This window comes from Procambarus clarkii, chromosome 28, assembly GCF_040958095.1.
Source record: "Procambarus clarkii isolate CNS0578487 chromosome 28, FALCON_Pclarkii_2.0, whole genome shotgun sequence".
Lineage (NCBI taxonomy): Eukaryota > Metazoa > Arthropoda > Malacostraca > Decapoda > Cambaridae > Procambarus > Procambarus clarkii.
In genome coordinates, this window is record NC_091177.1 from 4,915,604 (window position 1) to 4,933,708 (window position 18,105).

General features: G+C 41.5%; 1 protein-coding gene across 2 annotated transcripts in view; it reads right to left on the reverse strand.

Moving 5' to 3' along the window:
• Positions 1-18,105, reverse strand: part of LOC123755037 (uncharacterized) — a 35,334-nt gene that overhangs the window by 3,524 nt on the left and 13,705 nt on the right. For both annotated transcript variants that reach the window (XM_045737487.2, XM_045737486.2), the window contains exons 4-6: positions 12,825-12,983; positions 10,643-10,909; positions 5,977-6,105 (exon numbers count right to left, since the gene is read on the reverse strand). In XM_045737487.2, coding sequence (XP_045593443.1) covers positions 5,977-6,105; positions 10,643-10,909; positions 12,825-12,983 — 555 coding nt within the window. The remainder of the gene's footprint in view (positions 1-5,976; positions 6,106-10,642; positions 10,910-12,824; positions 12,984-18,105) is intronic.

An 18,105-nucleotide genomic window follows, 5' to 3' on the forward strand; every position in this document is an offset into this window, starting at 1 on the left:
AGTGCTCAGAACACTACCTTCGGGCACACCCCTCGTATTGCTAAAAAAGAGTCAAAGAGTGGTACCAAGCCTCACTCGAAAGGAACGACGAGAGATGAAGCTTTGGAAAAAGAGGGAGTTTACCACGAAGGCCAAATGAATGAAGTTGGGACAGAGTATATTTCGCCAAGTGGTGTCGTAATCCTTTTCCAGATCAAAAAGGATGGCAACAACGGAGGTCTTCACGGCAAAAGCCGTATGAATATAGACCAAGTTCGCCAGGACATCTGTTGTGCTGTGGCACTTGCGAAAACCAAATTGAGAAGGGGAGAGGTGGTGATAGTGTTTTAAGAACCACCGTGTTTTAAGAACGTTAACCATACGTTCAAAGAGTTTGCAGACAATTCGTGAGGGCAATAGGGCGGAAGTCCTTAGGGGATGTCCCAAGAGACCCTGGTTTCTGAAAAGGGAGGACAACGGCATCGAGCCAGTTCGCAGGGACTGACGACGACTCCCAGACCCGATTATACAGACTCAGTAAATACCGAGATGTGCACGGAGAGATATGGCAAAGCATCTCATAATGAATGCCATCGGAGCCTGTTGCCGTAGAACTGCAGAGGGCCAGGGCAGACTGAAGTTCAGAGAGAGAGAAAGGATCCTTCTAGGGATGTCTGAGATGAATGCAGAAATCTAAAGGACGAGATTCAAGGACAGGTTTACGAAGAAGGAAAGATTGAGGAAGATGAGAACCAGAGCTAATAGAAGAAAAGCTGGAACTCAGTTCGGTCGTAATCTGTAACCGGTCCACTACAAGAGTACCTCGGAGGTGAAGGACCAGCGAGACATCGGGAACGAATTTACCGGCTATCTTACACACACACTTCCAGAACTGCGGCAGAGGAGTGTCAGACGTAACGGTGGAAACGTAAGACTTCCAACACTCGCGATTAGCTGTACGGATGGCGCTAGGGGCCACTGCACTCGCTTTCCGAAACAAAACAAAAAAAAGAATCACCTGTCTGCCGGCGACGGTCTCTCTTCCAGGCTACACGCTTACAGCGGACAGCCCGAGCAGTCCACATTCCACCAGGGAATGCCCTTCTGTAGGCCGAGAGGAAGAGCGAGGAATACAGCCGGGGGCAGCGTTGAAGATTGTGTCATGAAAAAGGAGGAGGGCACGAAGGAGAGGCAGAATGGCGAGGTCAGAGCACCAGGGAGGGTAAATAGGTTCCAGTCTGTCTGCCTTAGCAAACTGCCACCTAGGGAAGGAGAGGGAAGGGTGAAAAGAGAAAAAGGTAACAAGGATGGGAAAATGGTCACTGCCATGGAGGTCATCAAGAACCCGCCACATGAGATCCAAGTAAAGAGACAACGAGCAGAGAGAAAGATCAAGACAGGAAAGGGTGCGAGTCTGAGTCCAAATGAGTGGGCTCACCAGAATTCAGAAGAGACAGGGAAGAAAGGCGGATGAACGGTTTGAGAAGGTAAACCCTGTCGTGTTTGTCAGAACATCACTCCAGAGGTTATGTTGTCAACTGAAATCACCCAGCAGGAGCACAGGCTCGGGCAAGGAGTCCAATAGGTGTTTAAAATTGGGAAGAGAAAGCAGGATATTTAGGGGTAGGTAAATGGAACAAACCGTGTACCATTCATGCACAAAGACATGTGTAGCAGAATATTGATGAGGCAACAGAAAAAGTAGGACGACGAAGGGAACATCGGAAAGAATCAAGAGAGCAGAAGAGGAACGGGCCCCAGCAAAATCCGGGGGAGGGGAGAGAAAGGAATAGCCACAGAAGCGACCAGGATGGGCACCAAACATCGGCTCCTGGAGACAGACACACACAAAGGGGCGAAAACTGTGAAATCAGAAGCTGGAGTTCATAGAAATTGGCGTAATATCTGCGAATATTCCATTGAAGAATAGACATTGACAAGAAGAGAAAGGACAGCAACAGAGGATAATGAAGAAACAAAGTTGAAAAAGGAACACAGCATGTTAAAAGATCAATATCAGGGTCAGCGAAGTCAAGGTTAGGGGGCATAGGTAAACTGAGTAAGGATGAAGGGAAGGTAGCGGGAGGACCGACCAGAGGCGGACGAGCAGGGTCCGGAGGACGAGGCAGGGGTGACAACCGAGAGTCAAGGACAGCAGCAGGAGGGGCAGAAACCAGGGAGTGCACCTCAGCAAGGGCAGCAACCGAGAGGGAAGCGGAGGCCAAAGAAACCTCTATAGCAGGAACAAAGGGCGCAACCACTGAAACGGGATGGGATGGAGCGAGTGTGTCAGAGGTAGGGGGCGAGGAAGAAAGTGAAGCCTTCTTACCTACCAGGGAGGAGGAAGGAGATAAGCCAGGCTCTTCTGACTCAAAGAGACAGGTGTCCCAGCAACAACGTACTGGCAACAGAGTCAAGCATCTCAACAGATTTAGTATTTTACTGCTCTGTAATTGCTTGCCTAATTGTACCTTGACTCCATTGCACCACATGCAAGTTGATATTGATCCTGAACAAAATCTACTGTCAATTCTATAATAACCCCCGTACAGATCACTACCGCAGGTATTACACAGCACACCTGGCAAAAAACAAACTCCAAAATAACACTTACTTATCAGTTTTCAACCAAAATGTCTGATCACTTGGTAAATATTTTGATGATATAAATGCACTACTCACAGCCCTAGGTACTAAACTATTGTCCATTATTTTAGCAGAAACCTGGCTAAGTAAAGACCATACCCAACTTTACAGCTTAGCTGGTTATAAAGCCATTCACAACTGTAGGCCTATAAAAAGGAGGTGGCACAGCTATATATTACCAAGATACCATCATCTGTAATAGTGTCATTAGTGATAGATATGACTACTGTGAATATACCTTTGCTCAATTCTCTACTATATCCCTTAAATCCTCCTTGACTATTGGAGCCATCTATAGATTTCCTAATACAAACATAACTGCATTCTCAGATAACCTAAGGAATCTTATGAACAACCACCTCAACAAAAATCACATCATTCTGGGAGGTGATTTCAATATTGACCTGTGTCAACAAAATAGCTCTCAAGTCGACTATTTCCTAAACAACATGAACTCCTGTATGCTAATCCCCACAATCACCAGGCCCCGCAGACATCTGGTATAACAACTGACCACTATCCTACCTTCCTCATAGCAAACATGGACATAACACCACCAGCTAACAAGAAACTTATCTTTAGGTTGCACAGTGAAGCAGCAATAGACAATCTCACAAAAGCCCTCCACAATGTAAACTAGTAATCTGAATTTAATAGTACACAGGATATAAATTTATTAACTAACCTCTTCCTTTCCAAAATTCTAAACCTTTACAATAACTCATTTTCCTCTCCTTGCCAAGCAAGTAGCTGGCAAAAGGTTAAATAATCCCTGGCTTACAAATGGCATACTCAAAGCAATCGACAAGAAACATGAATATGAAAAAAAAAAAAAACTTAGGATTGGCCTAGTTGCAAAGGAAGTAGTTAAGAGGTACTCATCAGTGCTTACCAGTATAATAAAAGCAAAATTTCCTATTATGAGAATAGATTCAAAGAAGCAAAAGGCAACATGAAAAGCACATGGAGCACATCTCTAACATCCTAGGAGCTAAACAACATTCACATAACTAGATATAAATCTCCAAGGAAGGTACTACACCTGCAACAGATCTAGAAACAGCAACTAAATTATATAGCTTTTCAAAAACTGGTACAGTACTAACCTTGCCCGAAAAGTCCCACAGACTCTGACATGTTACCACATATCTATCAGGCCACTACCTGAACTCTCTTTTCTCACCAGTCAGCCCTACAGATGTGTCCATCATTCACTCACTAAAAACCAATGCTGGGAACATTGGTGAAATACCATCCATGGTTTACAAGCGTCTCCCATGCCCTTGCACCACCCATAGCTTTGCTGTTCAACAAATCTCTAGTGTCATACCTTCCCTGATATCCTTAAAAAAGCAAGAGTAGTGCCAGTTCATAAAGGAGGCAATCCGGCAGACAAACAATTACCAACAAATATCAAATCTACCTATATTATCAAAAATATTTGAAAAAAGTATTTACAAACAGCTCTACTCCTATCTCGTAAAATTCAACATACTAAGTCCCTATCAGTTTGGCTTTCGCTCCTAAAAGAGTACCAATGATGCAATTGTCAGCCTGCTTGACTTAATCTACTCAGCACTTGACAAAACTGAGTTTCCAATTAGATTTTTCATTGACCTGAGAAGGCCTTTGATACTGTTAACCATAACTACCTCTTAAACTTCATTATGGAATTCGAGGCCTTGCCCTGAATTATATCTGATCCTGTTGACCAAACCACACATTAGAAAGTGAAGGGACAACAACGTTTCGGTCCGTCCTGGACCATTCTCAAGTCGATTGTCACAATCGACTTGAGAATGGTCCAGGATGGATCCAAATGTCGTCGTCCCTTCACTTTCTAGTGTGTGGTTTGGTCAACATATTTCAGCCATGTTATTGTGACTCCTCGTCTGCATATCCGATCCTATTTTAGTGACAGACACCAATATGTAGCAATCAATGAAATAGCCTCTCCCACTATCATTAACCGTAGGGGGTGCCACAGGGCAGCATGCTAGGACCTCTCCTATTTCTTATATACATCAATGATCAGCCTAATGTCTTTAATGTGCTTAAACCTATATTGTTTGCTGATAAGACTACCCTCATCTACTCAGACTCCAACCTGCACACATTAAATAATGTCGTAAATAATGAATTAAAAAAAGTCCACTTATGGATGTCAAACCAACAAACTCACACTTAACATAGAAAAGACCTACTTCATCCTATTTATAAGCAAATCAACAAATGCAATTCAGCTTCACATAGACAATGTTAACATCAGCAGTAAAAATGATGGAAAGTTCCTTGGCCTATACTTAGACAAGAGACTCAACTTCAGCACCCACATACAACACATAACTAAGTCTCAAAAAGTTGGTATACTCTCTAAAATCTGATATTATGTACTTTACTCTGCTCTCCTCATTATATTATGCACGTATCTATCCTTATCTTTCTTATGGTATCTGTGCATTGGGGTTCAACCTCTGCAATGTACCTCAAGCCCATCATCACCCAACAAAAATCTGCTATCAGAACAATAACAAACTCTGCTTTCAGACAACACACAGCTCCCCTGTTTAAATCCATTAACATGCTAAACATAAATTCACTCCACACATTCTCTTATGCCAATGACATTTTCAAAACCCTTTTCTTAGGTGCAAACCCTATTCTGAAACTCTTCCTGGAAGTTGTAATAGAACACAATCACCACACCAGACAAATATCCCCAGAGTCAAACTTAATCTGAGTAAACACTATGCAAATAAAGGGACCTAGTCTATGGAACTTGCTCCTTAACGAATTGAAAAGTTGTCCAACTTTTGCCTTATTCAAAAACAAAACCAAAAAGTACCTAATTTCATCTTCATAGTTTCCTACCTAGTGCTTTAACTTTCACTGTATCTAGTATTATCCAATCCCCAATATATGTACCTAAGCCATATAACTTTACCATTGTATTTTTTTTATATCATCTGATATCATGGTTGTTATATTGAGTGGATATTCTACTGCATTATTCCTTGAAATTATGCTCAAATTGTGCTACAATGAACCAATTTGATAACCTTGAAATTTTACCCTAATGTACCTAGTAATCCATGTCATTATAGTGTTATTGTGTACTAATCTAATCTTTGTTTATTGTGTCAAAAATTTCTTACAATGTACCTGTAAACATTCTTTGTCAATTTTACTGGAAATTATCGACTTAAAATTATCCGTTAGATTAAGGACTTGCCCGAAATGCTATGCGTGCTAGTGGCTTTACAAGAATGTAAAATCTTCATTACTATGTACTATCTTAACCCCCAATGTACCTTCTTGTATATAAATAAATAAATAAATTAAACTGCTTACCCGTTCTCGAGACAGAAGTGAGTATGGGGTGATTATGTGCTTGCGAATGCATCCAGTAACCAACTTGCGAAGCTGATGAACCATAAGAGGTTCAGTGCAGGGGTCATACAGCATCACCACTGCTCCATGCTGCAACAGACTGATTAGTTCTAAAACCTTATTTGGATCAGTATGTGAGAATAATGTTAGGTAATTATTAGGTGAAAGTGCCAGAAGCCAGAATGACAGGACAACAAATTTGTTAGTCTCAAAATCATTTAATTTGTGAAGTTTAGCTCCTAAATACACGCTTCTTTTTATGAGAGGTGTAGTTTGCTATTTTAAGAACCCAGGACAGAATTAAGGATAAAGTGTAGTGAGAGATTTATCTCAGTGATTTACTTTGGCATTGATTTATACAACTGTTTACTAATTATATGGCAACACTTCCTTGGTTTTAATAATCTTCCACCGAATGACATTTTCTAATTAAATACTTTGTCCCATTTCTGCCATTGTGGCAACAGTTTCATATGCAAAACTATATTTAAAAATGAACATTTCTTCAGTCTCCTAATTATTAAGCAGCACAAAACTGGAAGTGCTTAATTAGTGCCGAATGTTTAATATTTATCTAGAATTGGACTTAATATTAAAATAAAATATTTCAAATAAATTTACAATTAGCTTTCATAACTGCTCTACTTATCTATTTACAATATGTATCATCCCATCCTGTAAAACAGTTGCACTCTTACTATTTTCATAACCCATTTCTTTTCCTAACAAACTAAACACACAAGTCTCTTAGGGACAGGAAACCTGTACTTACAGTTATCAAAAGTCCCTCTAGGCCAGGTGTCAAACTCATTTGCAATGGCAGACCAAATTTTAGTCTTGTGCATGATATGGGCCATGAAAAGGAAGACCTTCCCGTCAATAGAGAAAAATATGCAAGGTGAGGCAATAAGGCAGGTTTTTGGGAGAGGAAAGGAAGGCAGGTTTATGCAGCAGCAACCCATCTGTTTAGATAGTACCTATTGTGACAATCGTCAATACAGTAGTCAGAATTTGTACATTCTTAGCTTTTAGATAGTAGTATACTGACATTTTAAAAGAATTCCTTATTAATGAAGCTAAGTCACGAACTTAAATATCCCTAGGCCTAGTATAGGATGTGTGTACTATATTAAGCCTCAGATATCGTGTATTAATCCTAAGGAGGTTAGGATAGTTAAGTTTGTCAAAGCCACACAAGCAAAAAAAAAAAAAATAGTTTTCCCCGGTTTGTCCAACTCAATAGTTCAGATTTCTACATTCTAATTTCATTTTATGTCAGTATATACACTATGATCCTCATAGTTACTGTAAGTACTACCAAAAAAGGAGGATGGGCTGGCAGCAGACAGCTCACACAGTTGCCCCCCTCTGCTTTTCAGCAAAGGGGCAGTCTCTCACTCCCTCCAGAGTGGGCTCTACAAGTATGCACTATGTAACTAGCCCACTCATTCTCCTCACACTTTACAACCTGGGCCTTCTCCCAATTTTTTCTCCTAATCCCACAGAACAGCCTTAATAGCATCATCTTAAGCCTTCCATGACAGCTCTACTCCACCCCCTTGTGCCATACCTACCAGCCTTGCAGCTTTTCACTGCACCTCATCGGCTAGCTTTAACAGCATCTCTAGGGTCCTCCCCTCCCCATCAGTTCTCTCAATGTTACTCCTCTCAAGCCTTGCTAACCAGTCGAGCAAATTTTTTCCCCGTGCCTCTAAAACTAGCTCTAGCAACAGCACTTTGGGTTTAGGGGAATCCATCAGTGCCACTTGACAGCTAGCCCCATTGGTACATCTGATGGATTTAGCACTAAAGCTGTGCCTCCCAAGCCAACACTTGTACACCTTCCCTGGGCTGTCTACCGTGTCACATGAATTACTCCATTCCTTACCATTTATTTTTCAGTTTATAACTTAACAAGGTTACACTGCCATATATCCTGCAGCTGTCTCGGCCAACTGAGGTTGTCACCTAGTCCTCCCGCTGAACCCAGTCAGACACTCAGTCGTTTGTGCTTTTATGTCTACCCTAGCTGGCTTCATCAAGGTATGCTTTTGACCCTACAGTATCACTTAATGGTCTCCAGTTATGCTTTGTGCCACAGCACCAGTCTGTTTTTGTGCAATCCCCCCCCCCCCTTCCTTTCCTTTTCATTTCTTAGTGTATCTTCTCATCCTGCTCACTATTACAGGTCCCCCAATCCAGTGGCATCAGTCTTCCCGGGACAGCAAAGTGCATGCCACTTTTACCAGGTAATGCCCTGACTTCAAACCCTTTTTAGTAGCATGCAGGAAATGCAAAACTGCCCCATTGCAAAGCAGAGGTACAATAAGTATGCCAAGAGAAAACTATTAACATCAAGGAGTCAAAGACTTTTCAACACTCCTAAACGTAAGGAGCATAACTAACAACCTCTCTTGTTCAAAAGAACTTTAGAAAAATCTCCAAAAGTTACCTGATCAACCAGGCTGTGATTAATAAATCAGGCTGCAAGCAGCTGCATCTAACAGCCTAGTTGAGCAGACCACCAACCTGGAGGCACAGTCAGACCAGGCTGTGAGGGATGTTGCTCTCCAGAACCAATGCAAGGTATTAATTTTTTGTTTTTCTTATTCATTTAAATGGTGACAGACATTTTCCTCTGGTTAGCTATCCCTGTCATCATTCTCAGGTTGTCCCTAGTTATTAAGGTGCCTTGGATTTAAGACTTATGTAGTTTTGTTTTCCTGGTTGTCTCCTTGAAACTTTACCTGGGATTTGTCTCCCCTGGAATTTGTTTCCACTTCCCAGGTTTATGTTCTCTTGACTTTTCAAAGTCAACTCCTGTGCCTCATAATTAATGCTCTGTTTATGGAGACATCTAATGACTTTCCTTTGTTAGGTTTCTCCCAATTAACATTACAGTACTTGTTTATATTATGGATGGATCCCTTATAATTCCTGAGCATAACTTCTGGATACAGCTTTAGCATATACATTGCTAAATTATTATTACAATAGTTTCCAAAACCAGCACATACCTAGGGAGGGGGCAGGGGAAACACTAATTGCTGGTTTTCCCATTTTTCTACCCCACCGACTTTCTGCCACTTGTTGGCTATTTAATGGCAGGCACATTATATTACCTGAGCCACTATCTTTAGTGGTCTAGACTGGTACAGGAAGTCAGTGGCTTATCAAAGGTTCCCTTTTAGTTCAAGGTTTTTCTCATTGGATTTTAAACTAATGTCTTTGCATTTACAGCTTCAGCAGGTAGGAAATTCCATGGTTTATGCCAGTGAGAAAGCATTTCCTGTCCTACATTGTAGCTTGTTGAGATTGAAGCTGTTGCCCTTGAGAATAACTTACAACCTTTTAAAGAAGTGGCCTCAATTAATATTCAACTTGTTTAACGGTCCGAGTTCAGCCTTGTTATGCCTGGTTTGTAGCATTAGATCTGTGGGCCTCAACCATTATTGGTACAAGTGTTGGCCAAGTTCTGGGATGATTCTTGTTGCTCTGTGTTTAACTTCCTCCAAGGCAGATACATCCTTTGGAAAGCGAGGTCTCTATGCTTACTGCATCATACTTGTAATTTCATAACTACTTTCTTTTCCTTGAAGTCAAAAGTTCTTTTTACTATTACTAATGTCCGATTGTTTTTTCACTTCAGCTCCCTCATATTGTGCAACTTTCAATGACTGATGGATCCAAACACCAAGGTCCTTTTCACTAATCTACTACATGGTAGTATGACGAGTTGTGATGTGCATTATGCCATACATGCAAGGTCTTGCATTTATTATTGAAAATCATTTGCCAGTCTTCTGCCCAGTTGCAGAGTTTATGCAACATCACACTGTAGAGCCTCAATTCATTTCTCTTCCTAATTTACCTCAGATATTGTCACCTGCAAATTCAACGTAGACTACTATTCTTATCTGTCATTGTTGTATACGACAAAAATGGGTTGGCCCCAAAATGAAACTTTTGCAGCACTAATAGCTATATTTTGTCTAGTCAGATATATTTCTATTTAGGATGACCCTTTGCTTCCATTGTTTTAATCACATATGTGTAATCTCCCCAAGCCCCAAACCTATGTCCATAGTTTGGTAGTTACCTACTGCTACCCTTCCCCCTGATTCCTTAATGCTACCGGTCCTCATTATGCTCATACTTGCAGTCACCCAACACCCATGTCCATGGCAGCGCCAAGTCATCGATGGAATCATCACCCAAGTTCCAGCTTCATTCCTCAGTACATATATTCTGTTAGCCCAACAATATGAAGTATTTGAACAAGCTCTCATACCCAAGCTCCTCAGGTGACAGAGCTCCCATCGAACAGCTTCAAAATGTATCTCCGAGAGAAATAATCAATTAATTCAAACTTCGTTGTGTATGTCCCTGCAAGTGTTTACAAGAACTGGCATATATGATAACTGCATTCCTTTAGTTCACTTTCTATTCCCAATTTGCCATTCCTGCTGTAAAGTAATGCCACAGTGTCCTCTAGAAAAACTATGAAATCTTTAAATACTGAGCCAATTATTAGTACACTTTTCAAAGCACTAGAACATTACAGTTAGCTCAAATTACATTTCAATAATCCTATATCTGCTCAGTTTCTTAATACAAGAATCCATACCTCAATACTGTGAAGCCACCTCTGAACTGGTACAAATTTATATTCTCCAAAAATAGGCCAAATGGGGCGATGTGGTCCATATGTTGGTAGGCTTGTGTTGTATTTGATTTCACTCTGCATGCAAATATGTGCTGGTGTATAATTCTTTGGGACATACACACACTGCTCCACGGAGGGTAGATTGCCCTGGACTGGTATGCGATGGTGCTTGGGATCAAAGCATGTGTAATTGATGGGAGAGAAGTCCCAGTCAACTGTAAGGTTTACCTGTGAAGGAATATTTATAATTATTTAAAAATGGCTAGGAAAATTTTAATGCCCATCCATAATGTTCACCGGGCTACTTAAGTTTCCATGTAATTTGTTGTTGAATCCACTCAAGTGTAAGCCAAAGAAACCCTTAAAATTATAACTTTCATACAATATACTCAATTATGAATTGCCTAATCTGGTAATTAGCAGTTTAGAAAAAAAATTTCCACAAACATGGAAAACAAAGTAATGTTTAGCAATTTTTAAATTCTGGTACAAAAAAATATTGACTTTAGATTAGCAAATATTTAATATGGTAATAAATCTATTTAAATTAAATATACCTTTCCTGTGTTGGAATGCACACACTGGAAATGGCAAGGCACAACTGGGAATACCCTCAAAGTGATTACATGAAAGAAGGGCATTGAAGAGGGAAAACACTCCATGGTGGAAGCTAACACTCCCTCTAGCTTGCTTCATATCTTACGTTTCGGGAGACCCTTACCTAGAATAATTCCTTAATTTCATTTTCTGCCAAGATGCTGGGTATTTTGCGAAATACAATCCAGCATGTGTTGAATAAAGGGAATGAAATGATCATGTCTAGTACACAGATGGGCAAGCACGACAGACTGAGCTATTGGGTATTTATCTAGTCGCTGAGTACCTTAAAATCAATGATGGTGGAGTGATATTCTGTGACTAGAAGTGCTCTGCAGTCCTTAAATAACCCATCACAATTTATGTCTGAAATAGCTTGTAATATTAATTAAATGGAATGTAATTTTTGTCAATGATGATAACTATTGTATAAAATTTGTGTGGATCCCCCATCCCATGTTGGAGTTGGAAAACATGACTTTGTAGACAGATTGGCCAATGAGGCATGCAGGAAAGAAAACACCGATTATGACCTTGGACTATCTAATGCAATTATTAGAAACATACAAATTAAAGAAATTAATTCAGATTTAGAAGAACTAAGAAATGCCCAGAGATGCTGGGTACCTGAAAGTGGCAGTATTAAAAGCTATGACAACTTTTGTAATAATAGGTATTTGTATGGTCAGCACAGTAACCTGACCAGGCAATGATCAGGTAGTCATTGTGGTAATTCGCCTTGGCTATAGGCACATCTGGTAGGTTAGTGAGGCTCATCCACTACCAGAATATTCAGATTGCAAACTCTGACAAATCTTTAGTGCATTCACTAGAACACTATATTGTTGAATGTGAAACCGTAAAAGATTTTAGACCTGGCCTATTGTACTGCCAACTGTGTAACTATTTCATTGAATCTGGTGTACTGGACGACATCCTAACAATTTATACAAAATTTGCTTGTCCATTTTAAAGAATGAAAAATATTTTATTTATATTATTTTTAAATTGCATCTCTTATGAACCCATCCCTGCCCTTGTGTGGCAGTGCACAATAAAAAGTTGATTTTAAATATTCATACATTAAAACTGATTGTAACCATGATGTGTGTGTGCTTCAGCCTACAGTTTAGACATTGTCTTGTGTATGACCCTCTGTCCTGTGTGACAGTGAATACCAGCATTATCCTCACTTTAATAAGACTTATTGAAATCATCAGATTAGGAAAAATGTTATTTAAATTTTGTCAATAAAGATGTATAAATAACTTATTAACAAATACAGTACAGTACTTTACATTTTTTGCCTTGTGTGTGTACACTGTCAAGAAGACCCGGTACTTTCCAAGATAACTAACCTATTTTCCCTCTACTGTACAAGCAAATAGTCAGACCAAATATACTGAACATTATCTTTTCCAAAATTCAGAATACGGTTGTCAATTTGTTGATATTCATCATTTTAAGATAAAATATAAAACAGAAAAATTCTGTTTTACATCAGCCTACAAAACCTGTTTAAAGGTTGGGAAAGTTAATGACATACCTTGCCATCATCACACTTCACACTGGGAATTCCCATTACAACACCATGTTTATCATCCTTTAAATAGTCGGGCAGGTCATCTGGAATATTCCCTTTCAGGGTTAACTCCTTAGGAGGATGAGGGAACCATCGGCCATGCCAATTCTGTATGGGTTCCACCTGAGAATATAAATATATTATATAAAACTCAAATTATACAAGCATTAAAGATCTAATACTATATACTAATATAGTGCATACAAGTTTGAACACAAAATGTGCACTTTCCTTTATGCAAAAATATAAGTACAGAGCAGCTGGCATTAGTTACCAAAGTTAGAGTTGCTGCAGGAGAACTGATAAATAATTCCTATGGTACTAAATGTTATTGATGCTGTACAAGCAAATATTCACCTAAACTAAATTAAGAATTACAATATTCACTTCTCCCCAACAGAGTTAAAACAGGAACGACATGACTTGTAACTGACTATAAGGCTTATGATTTATCTTAAAGTATGGAAACACTCAAATCCTTCTATCCATTTGCATGAAAGGGTTACAACCCTCGCTCCTGGTCAGAGTATGCAGTCCCCTCACCACAAAAATAATGTTTATCAGAAAATGCTTATCTGTGCAAGGGAAAGAAGTCTAGCACTCTTGGTTCCACTTCCTGATATATTATTCAAATTTGCCATAATATTGTCTCCAAGCTGTACATGACAATGGTTTCCACAATTTGCTGCAGTATATTTCCCCTATTGGTCACCCAAATAAGTTTACCCAACTTACATTTTGAACTTCAAAAATGCCCTTGTGTTTTATTATCCATTATTGTATTTGGAGAAGGCTGTACCCATTTTCCTTCTCTCCTTCAGTACTTAGTACAGTATGCAAGTAATTATCCAAAGGCGGCACCAATATTTAGCATGTAGTAATCATGTTCTCATCCTTCTCATCCTCAAGAGTTATTAGACTAAGTTCCTTTAACCAGGTGGTATGACTGGCAATGGTTAGGGAAGTTCCCTGCAAATTCACATTTACCCAGGCAAGCACAGACAGAAGTTGTCTTTAGTGTCCTCACTAACATTCCAGATCATTATGATACAGCTCATGGAAGGTGGACCCCCCTTCACCACCAACCTGTATACTGTACAAGACTAGGTACAAGCTTGATTCAATTAGAGACTAGGCACTTCAGTGTGTTGAGACTGCATAGAAACTATGTATGACAGTTAGGAAATGTACTTATTACGCTTAGTAATAAAACGTACTGTCAATTCGGAAGATGGGTTGATGGATGGCTCTACGGGCCACCGCACTTGCCCTCCAAAACAAAGTAAAAGAAAGGCATCCTACAGAAATGGTGTTTCTTCCAAGCTGCGCGCTTACAGCAGAGAGCTCGAGCACAGTCTGCATTCCAGCAAGGAATGCACTTCCGCACACCTCTAGAGGTAGAGCAAGGAACAGAGTAAGAGGGCAGCATAAAAATCAGGCATGAAAGAGGAGGAAGGCTCAGAGGAGAGGCAGATCAGAGAGGTCTGAAAGAGTAGCACGTAAGGTGAAGAGGTTCCAGTCAGCCCTGGCAAACTGCCACCTAGGGGAGAGTGAAAAGAGAAGAAGGTAACAAGGATGGGGAAAGTGTCACTTATGTAGGTCATCAAGAACCCGCCAGGTGAAGTCCAAATAAAGAGAAGACGAGCAGAGAGAAAGATCATGACAGGAATGGATGAGAGTGCTGAAGTCAACATGAGGGGCTCACCAGAATTCAGAAGAGACAGAAGAGAAGACAAAAGGTTCAATGCAGCGATCCCGGGTGTGTCAGAACATCTCCCCATAGGGTATGCCGACAGTTAAAACTCACCCAAAAGGAGCACAAGCTCTGGTAGTAAGTCCAACAGGTGTTTAACCCCTGCACTGCGCACCTGGTTTTGGCAAAAACTTTTTGGTGCAATTGTTAAGGACATTTTTGTTGTTTTTATAAATGTTCAGGTAAATTAATGTCAAAATGTTTTCAAACTATTTTCATTTCAAAACACAAAGAGTGATGAAAACATTAAAAAACATTAAAATATAGCCTAATTAAAAAAAATGGACAACTCTCCAAACAGCATTTGTCGTCTGGCGCAGTGCAGTGGTTAAGATCAGGTAGAGAAAGCAGGACATTTTGTGGGGGGGGGGGGGGATAAATGGAACATACTGTAAACATTACCATTTACTCACAAAGATACGGGTGCAGAACACTGATTGGCCACTGAAAAGTAGGGGGAAGAAAGGAATATCAAGACGGATCAAGAGAGCAGTAGAGGTATGGACCCTAGCAAAAGCTGGAGGGAAAGAGAAAGGAATAACCACGGAAGCAACCAGGACGAGCGCCAAGCATCAGCTCCTGGAGACAAACACAAAGTGGTTAAAACTGTGCAATCAGAAGTGGAAGTTCATGGAAGTTGGCATAAAAACCATGAATATTCCGTTGAAGAACAGACAAAATAAGAGAACAGAAACAGAGATAAAAAGGGAGAAACAAAGGCAAAGTAGAACACGGGAGACTAAGGAAGATCAAGACCAATGAAATCAGGGTGATGGGGCAGAGGCAAAGCTAGCAAAGATAACCAAGACAAGGGAGTGTGAGGACCGACAGAGTCCAGAATGGGAGGAGGCAATCGGGTAGGAAGGACAAACAGGTGAGGGCACCGGAGTAAGGGCAGCATCCAAGAGGATCAAGGACCAAGGAAACCTCCATGGTAGGAATAGTGTCAGAGTCGGAAGGTGAGGCCTTCATTGAAGCCTTCTTGCCCGCCAGGAGAAGGAAAGGAGCCAGGCTTACGCTTCTGATGTAGAGACACAGGCGTACCATCAGCAATATACTGTACTGGGCGACCGCCTTAACTGGGTGGTTGAGTGGTAGTGGTGTCGGGGTCCAAGGCCTTGAAACGGTTGCGAAACTGAGAAAGCGGGAGAATGTGAGAAGGGAAACGCAAAACACGAGTACAAGACATTTAGAGAAAGGAGGAAGATGGCGAACCTGGCATCTAGCCTCAGGAAATGATAAATGATCACGATGCTTCAAATTGAGGATGGCTTCCTCAAATTTGTAATGCACACACATGTGCGGGAGAAGGCAGGGTGGGCATCACCGCAATTGATGCAGAGAGCATGGAAAGAAGAGCACTCTTAGAATGACCCGAGGTTCCACACTCAAAAGGGCATAGACAGCCTCACTTGTGCACCTGAAGAGACCATGCCCAAATCTGCACCTGCTGCAGAGGCAAAGAGAGGGAATATACTCCTGAATGGAGCATCTGGCACCAACAAGAATGAGGAACAGGGAAGGGACATACTATAAAAAGTGATCTCCACCATGTAAAGAGGCTGATGGCGACCATGAGGGAATTGAGTGAAGGTATCTACCTGGAGGAATGAATGGCCTTGAGCCTCAAGGATATGCTTAATGTCCTCGTGGTGGGCTAAGTTCCCTGTCACCAGTCGGAACAAAGTGTGGGAGAAGAACTGTGCCAATGCTGATATTCAACCAGGCATTTTTGGAGATCCAAACAGAGGTCTTCCCAGTGCAGGAAAATGAAGCTAAATGTACACCCACTTCCTGAGAAGGCGGCTGCAACAACACAGGTACCAGTACGGGTGGCGGTAAAAGTGACTAACGTATCCACCGAATCAACAAGGTGGTTATGGAGAAATAAATCAGAACAAGTAGGGTCAGCATGAATAAGATCAAAATACTTAGTCCACGTAGCTGGACCAAACAAAGCCTGGAAAGAAGGAGATGGAAAGGAATCGAGCACATGTGAGTGAGGAGAGGACGACGCCGAGCACCCCCAGTAAGAGAGGGGTAAAAGGTGAAGTTGTAATGACTAGACTGAGCCATGCCAGGTGATGAGGTCGTCACCACTTGGAGGCTTGGGGCTCAACCCCATCACAGAGGTGGGATGGGAGCAGAGTCAGTCAGTCGGGAAAGTCCGAGGAGGAACAAGGTCAGGGCCAAAATGTAGCGGGGGCTACAGAGCCTGGTCTTCCAACACAGTTCAACTCTGGGGCCTTATCACCTACCCCACAAGTCTGAGACGGTAAAGGAGGGTCAGAAAAAGGCATAAAATTTTTTAAAAAATCCATCTATCATAAGCCCCCATACCCACCAAGGAGCCACAATTAGAGGATAGAACACCCAACAACACAGCACCCCCTTCCCCCCAGGGGTACATCATGGGGGGGGGCGTGGTATACGCCTCGCAATCGCCACCTTAAGAACTGTCAGTCCGTCGAGATCAGATTCTGCAACGAAGGCAAAGATTTACAATAAAAGCTTCCCTTTGCTCGAAATGTCGGGTAACATTTTTATGGGCGAGTGTGTGTCCCCCTAGACACCTGGTGTCAAAACAGAAGACATCTGAAAGAATAATCAAGAAAGGCAAAAAGTTGGCAGGAAGTGACAATCAAAAGAGTAGAGGGGAAAGGAAAAATAAGAAGGAAGGAAGAGGAAAAAGACATCCAGGATAATTAGTGAAGACGGCAGCAGGAGCACAAGGCTTCAAAAGGACCCATCACAATGGTTGTACTCTTCAAGTCACTTGTGTTGTCCCGTCTCGAGTACTGCTCAGTACACACTTCCCCCTTCAGAGCAGGAGAGATTGCTGAAATAGAGGGAATACAGAGAACATATACGGCACGCATAAACGAGATAAAACACCTAAATTATTTGGATCGTCTCAAAGCTCTCCAAATGTACTCTCTAGAAAGGAGACGAGAGAGATACCAAATAATATACACATGGAAAATACTGGAGGGTCAGGTCCCAAATCTACACAGTAAAATAACAACGTACTGGAGTGAACGATATGGAAGAAAATGCAAGATTGAACCAGTGAAGAGCAGAGGTGCCATAGGCACAATCAGAGAGCACTGTATAAACATCAGGGGTCCGCGGTTGTTCAACGTCCTCCCAGCGAGCATAAGAAATATTGCCGGAACAACCGTGGACATCAAGAGAAAACTGGACGGTTTTCTAAGAGAAGTTCCGGATCAGCCGGGCTGTGGTGGGTACGTAGCCCTGCGGGCCGCTCCAAGCAACAGCCTGGTGGACCAAACTCTCAAGTCGAGCCTGGCCTCGGGCCGGGCTTGGGGAGTAGAAGAACTCCCAGAACCCCATCAACCAGGTATCAACCAGGACAGAGGACTGTCCCATGGAGCATTACACCCCGGCAGCCATCCACCATGCCCCCCTCACAATGACAATGGGCTAGAAAAAGGAGGGGGGGGGGGGGAAGCTTCAAAAAAGCCTTTAACC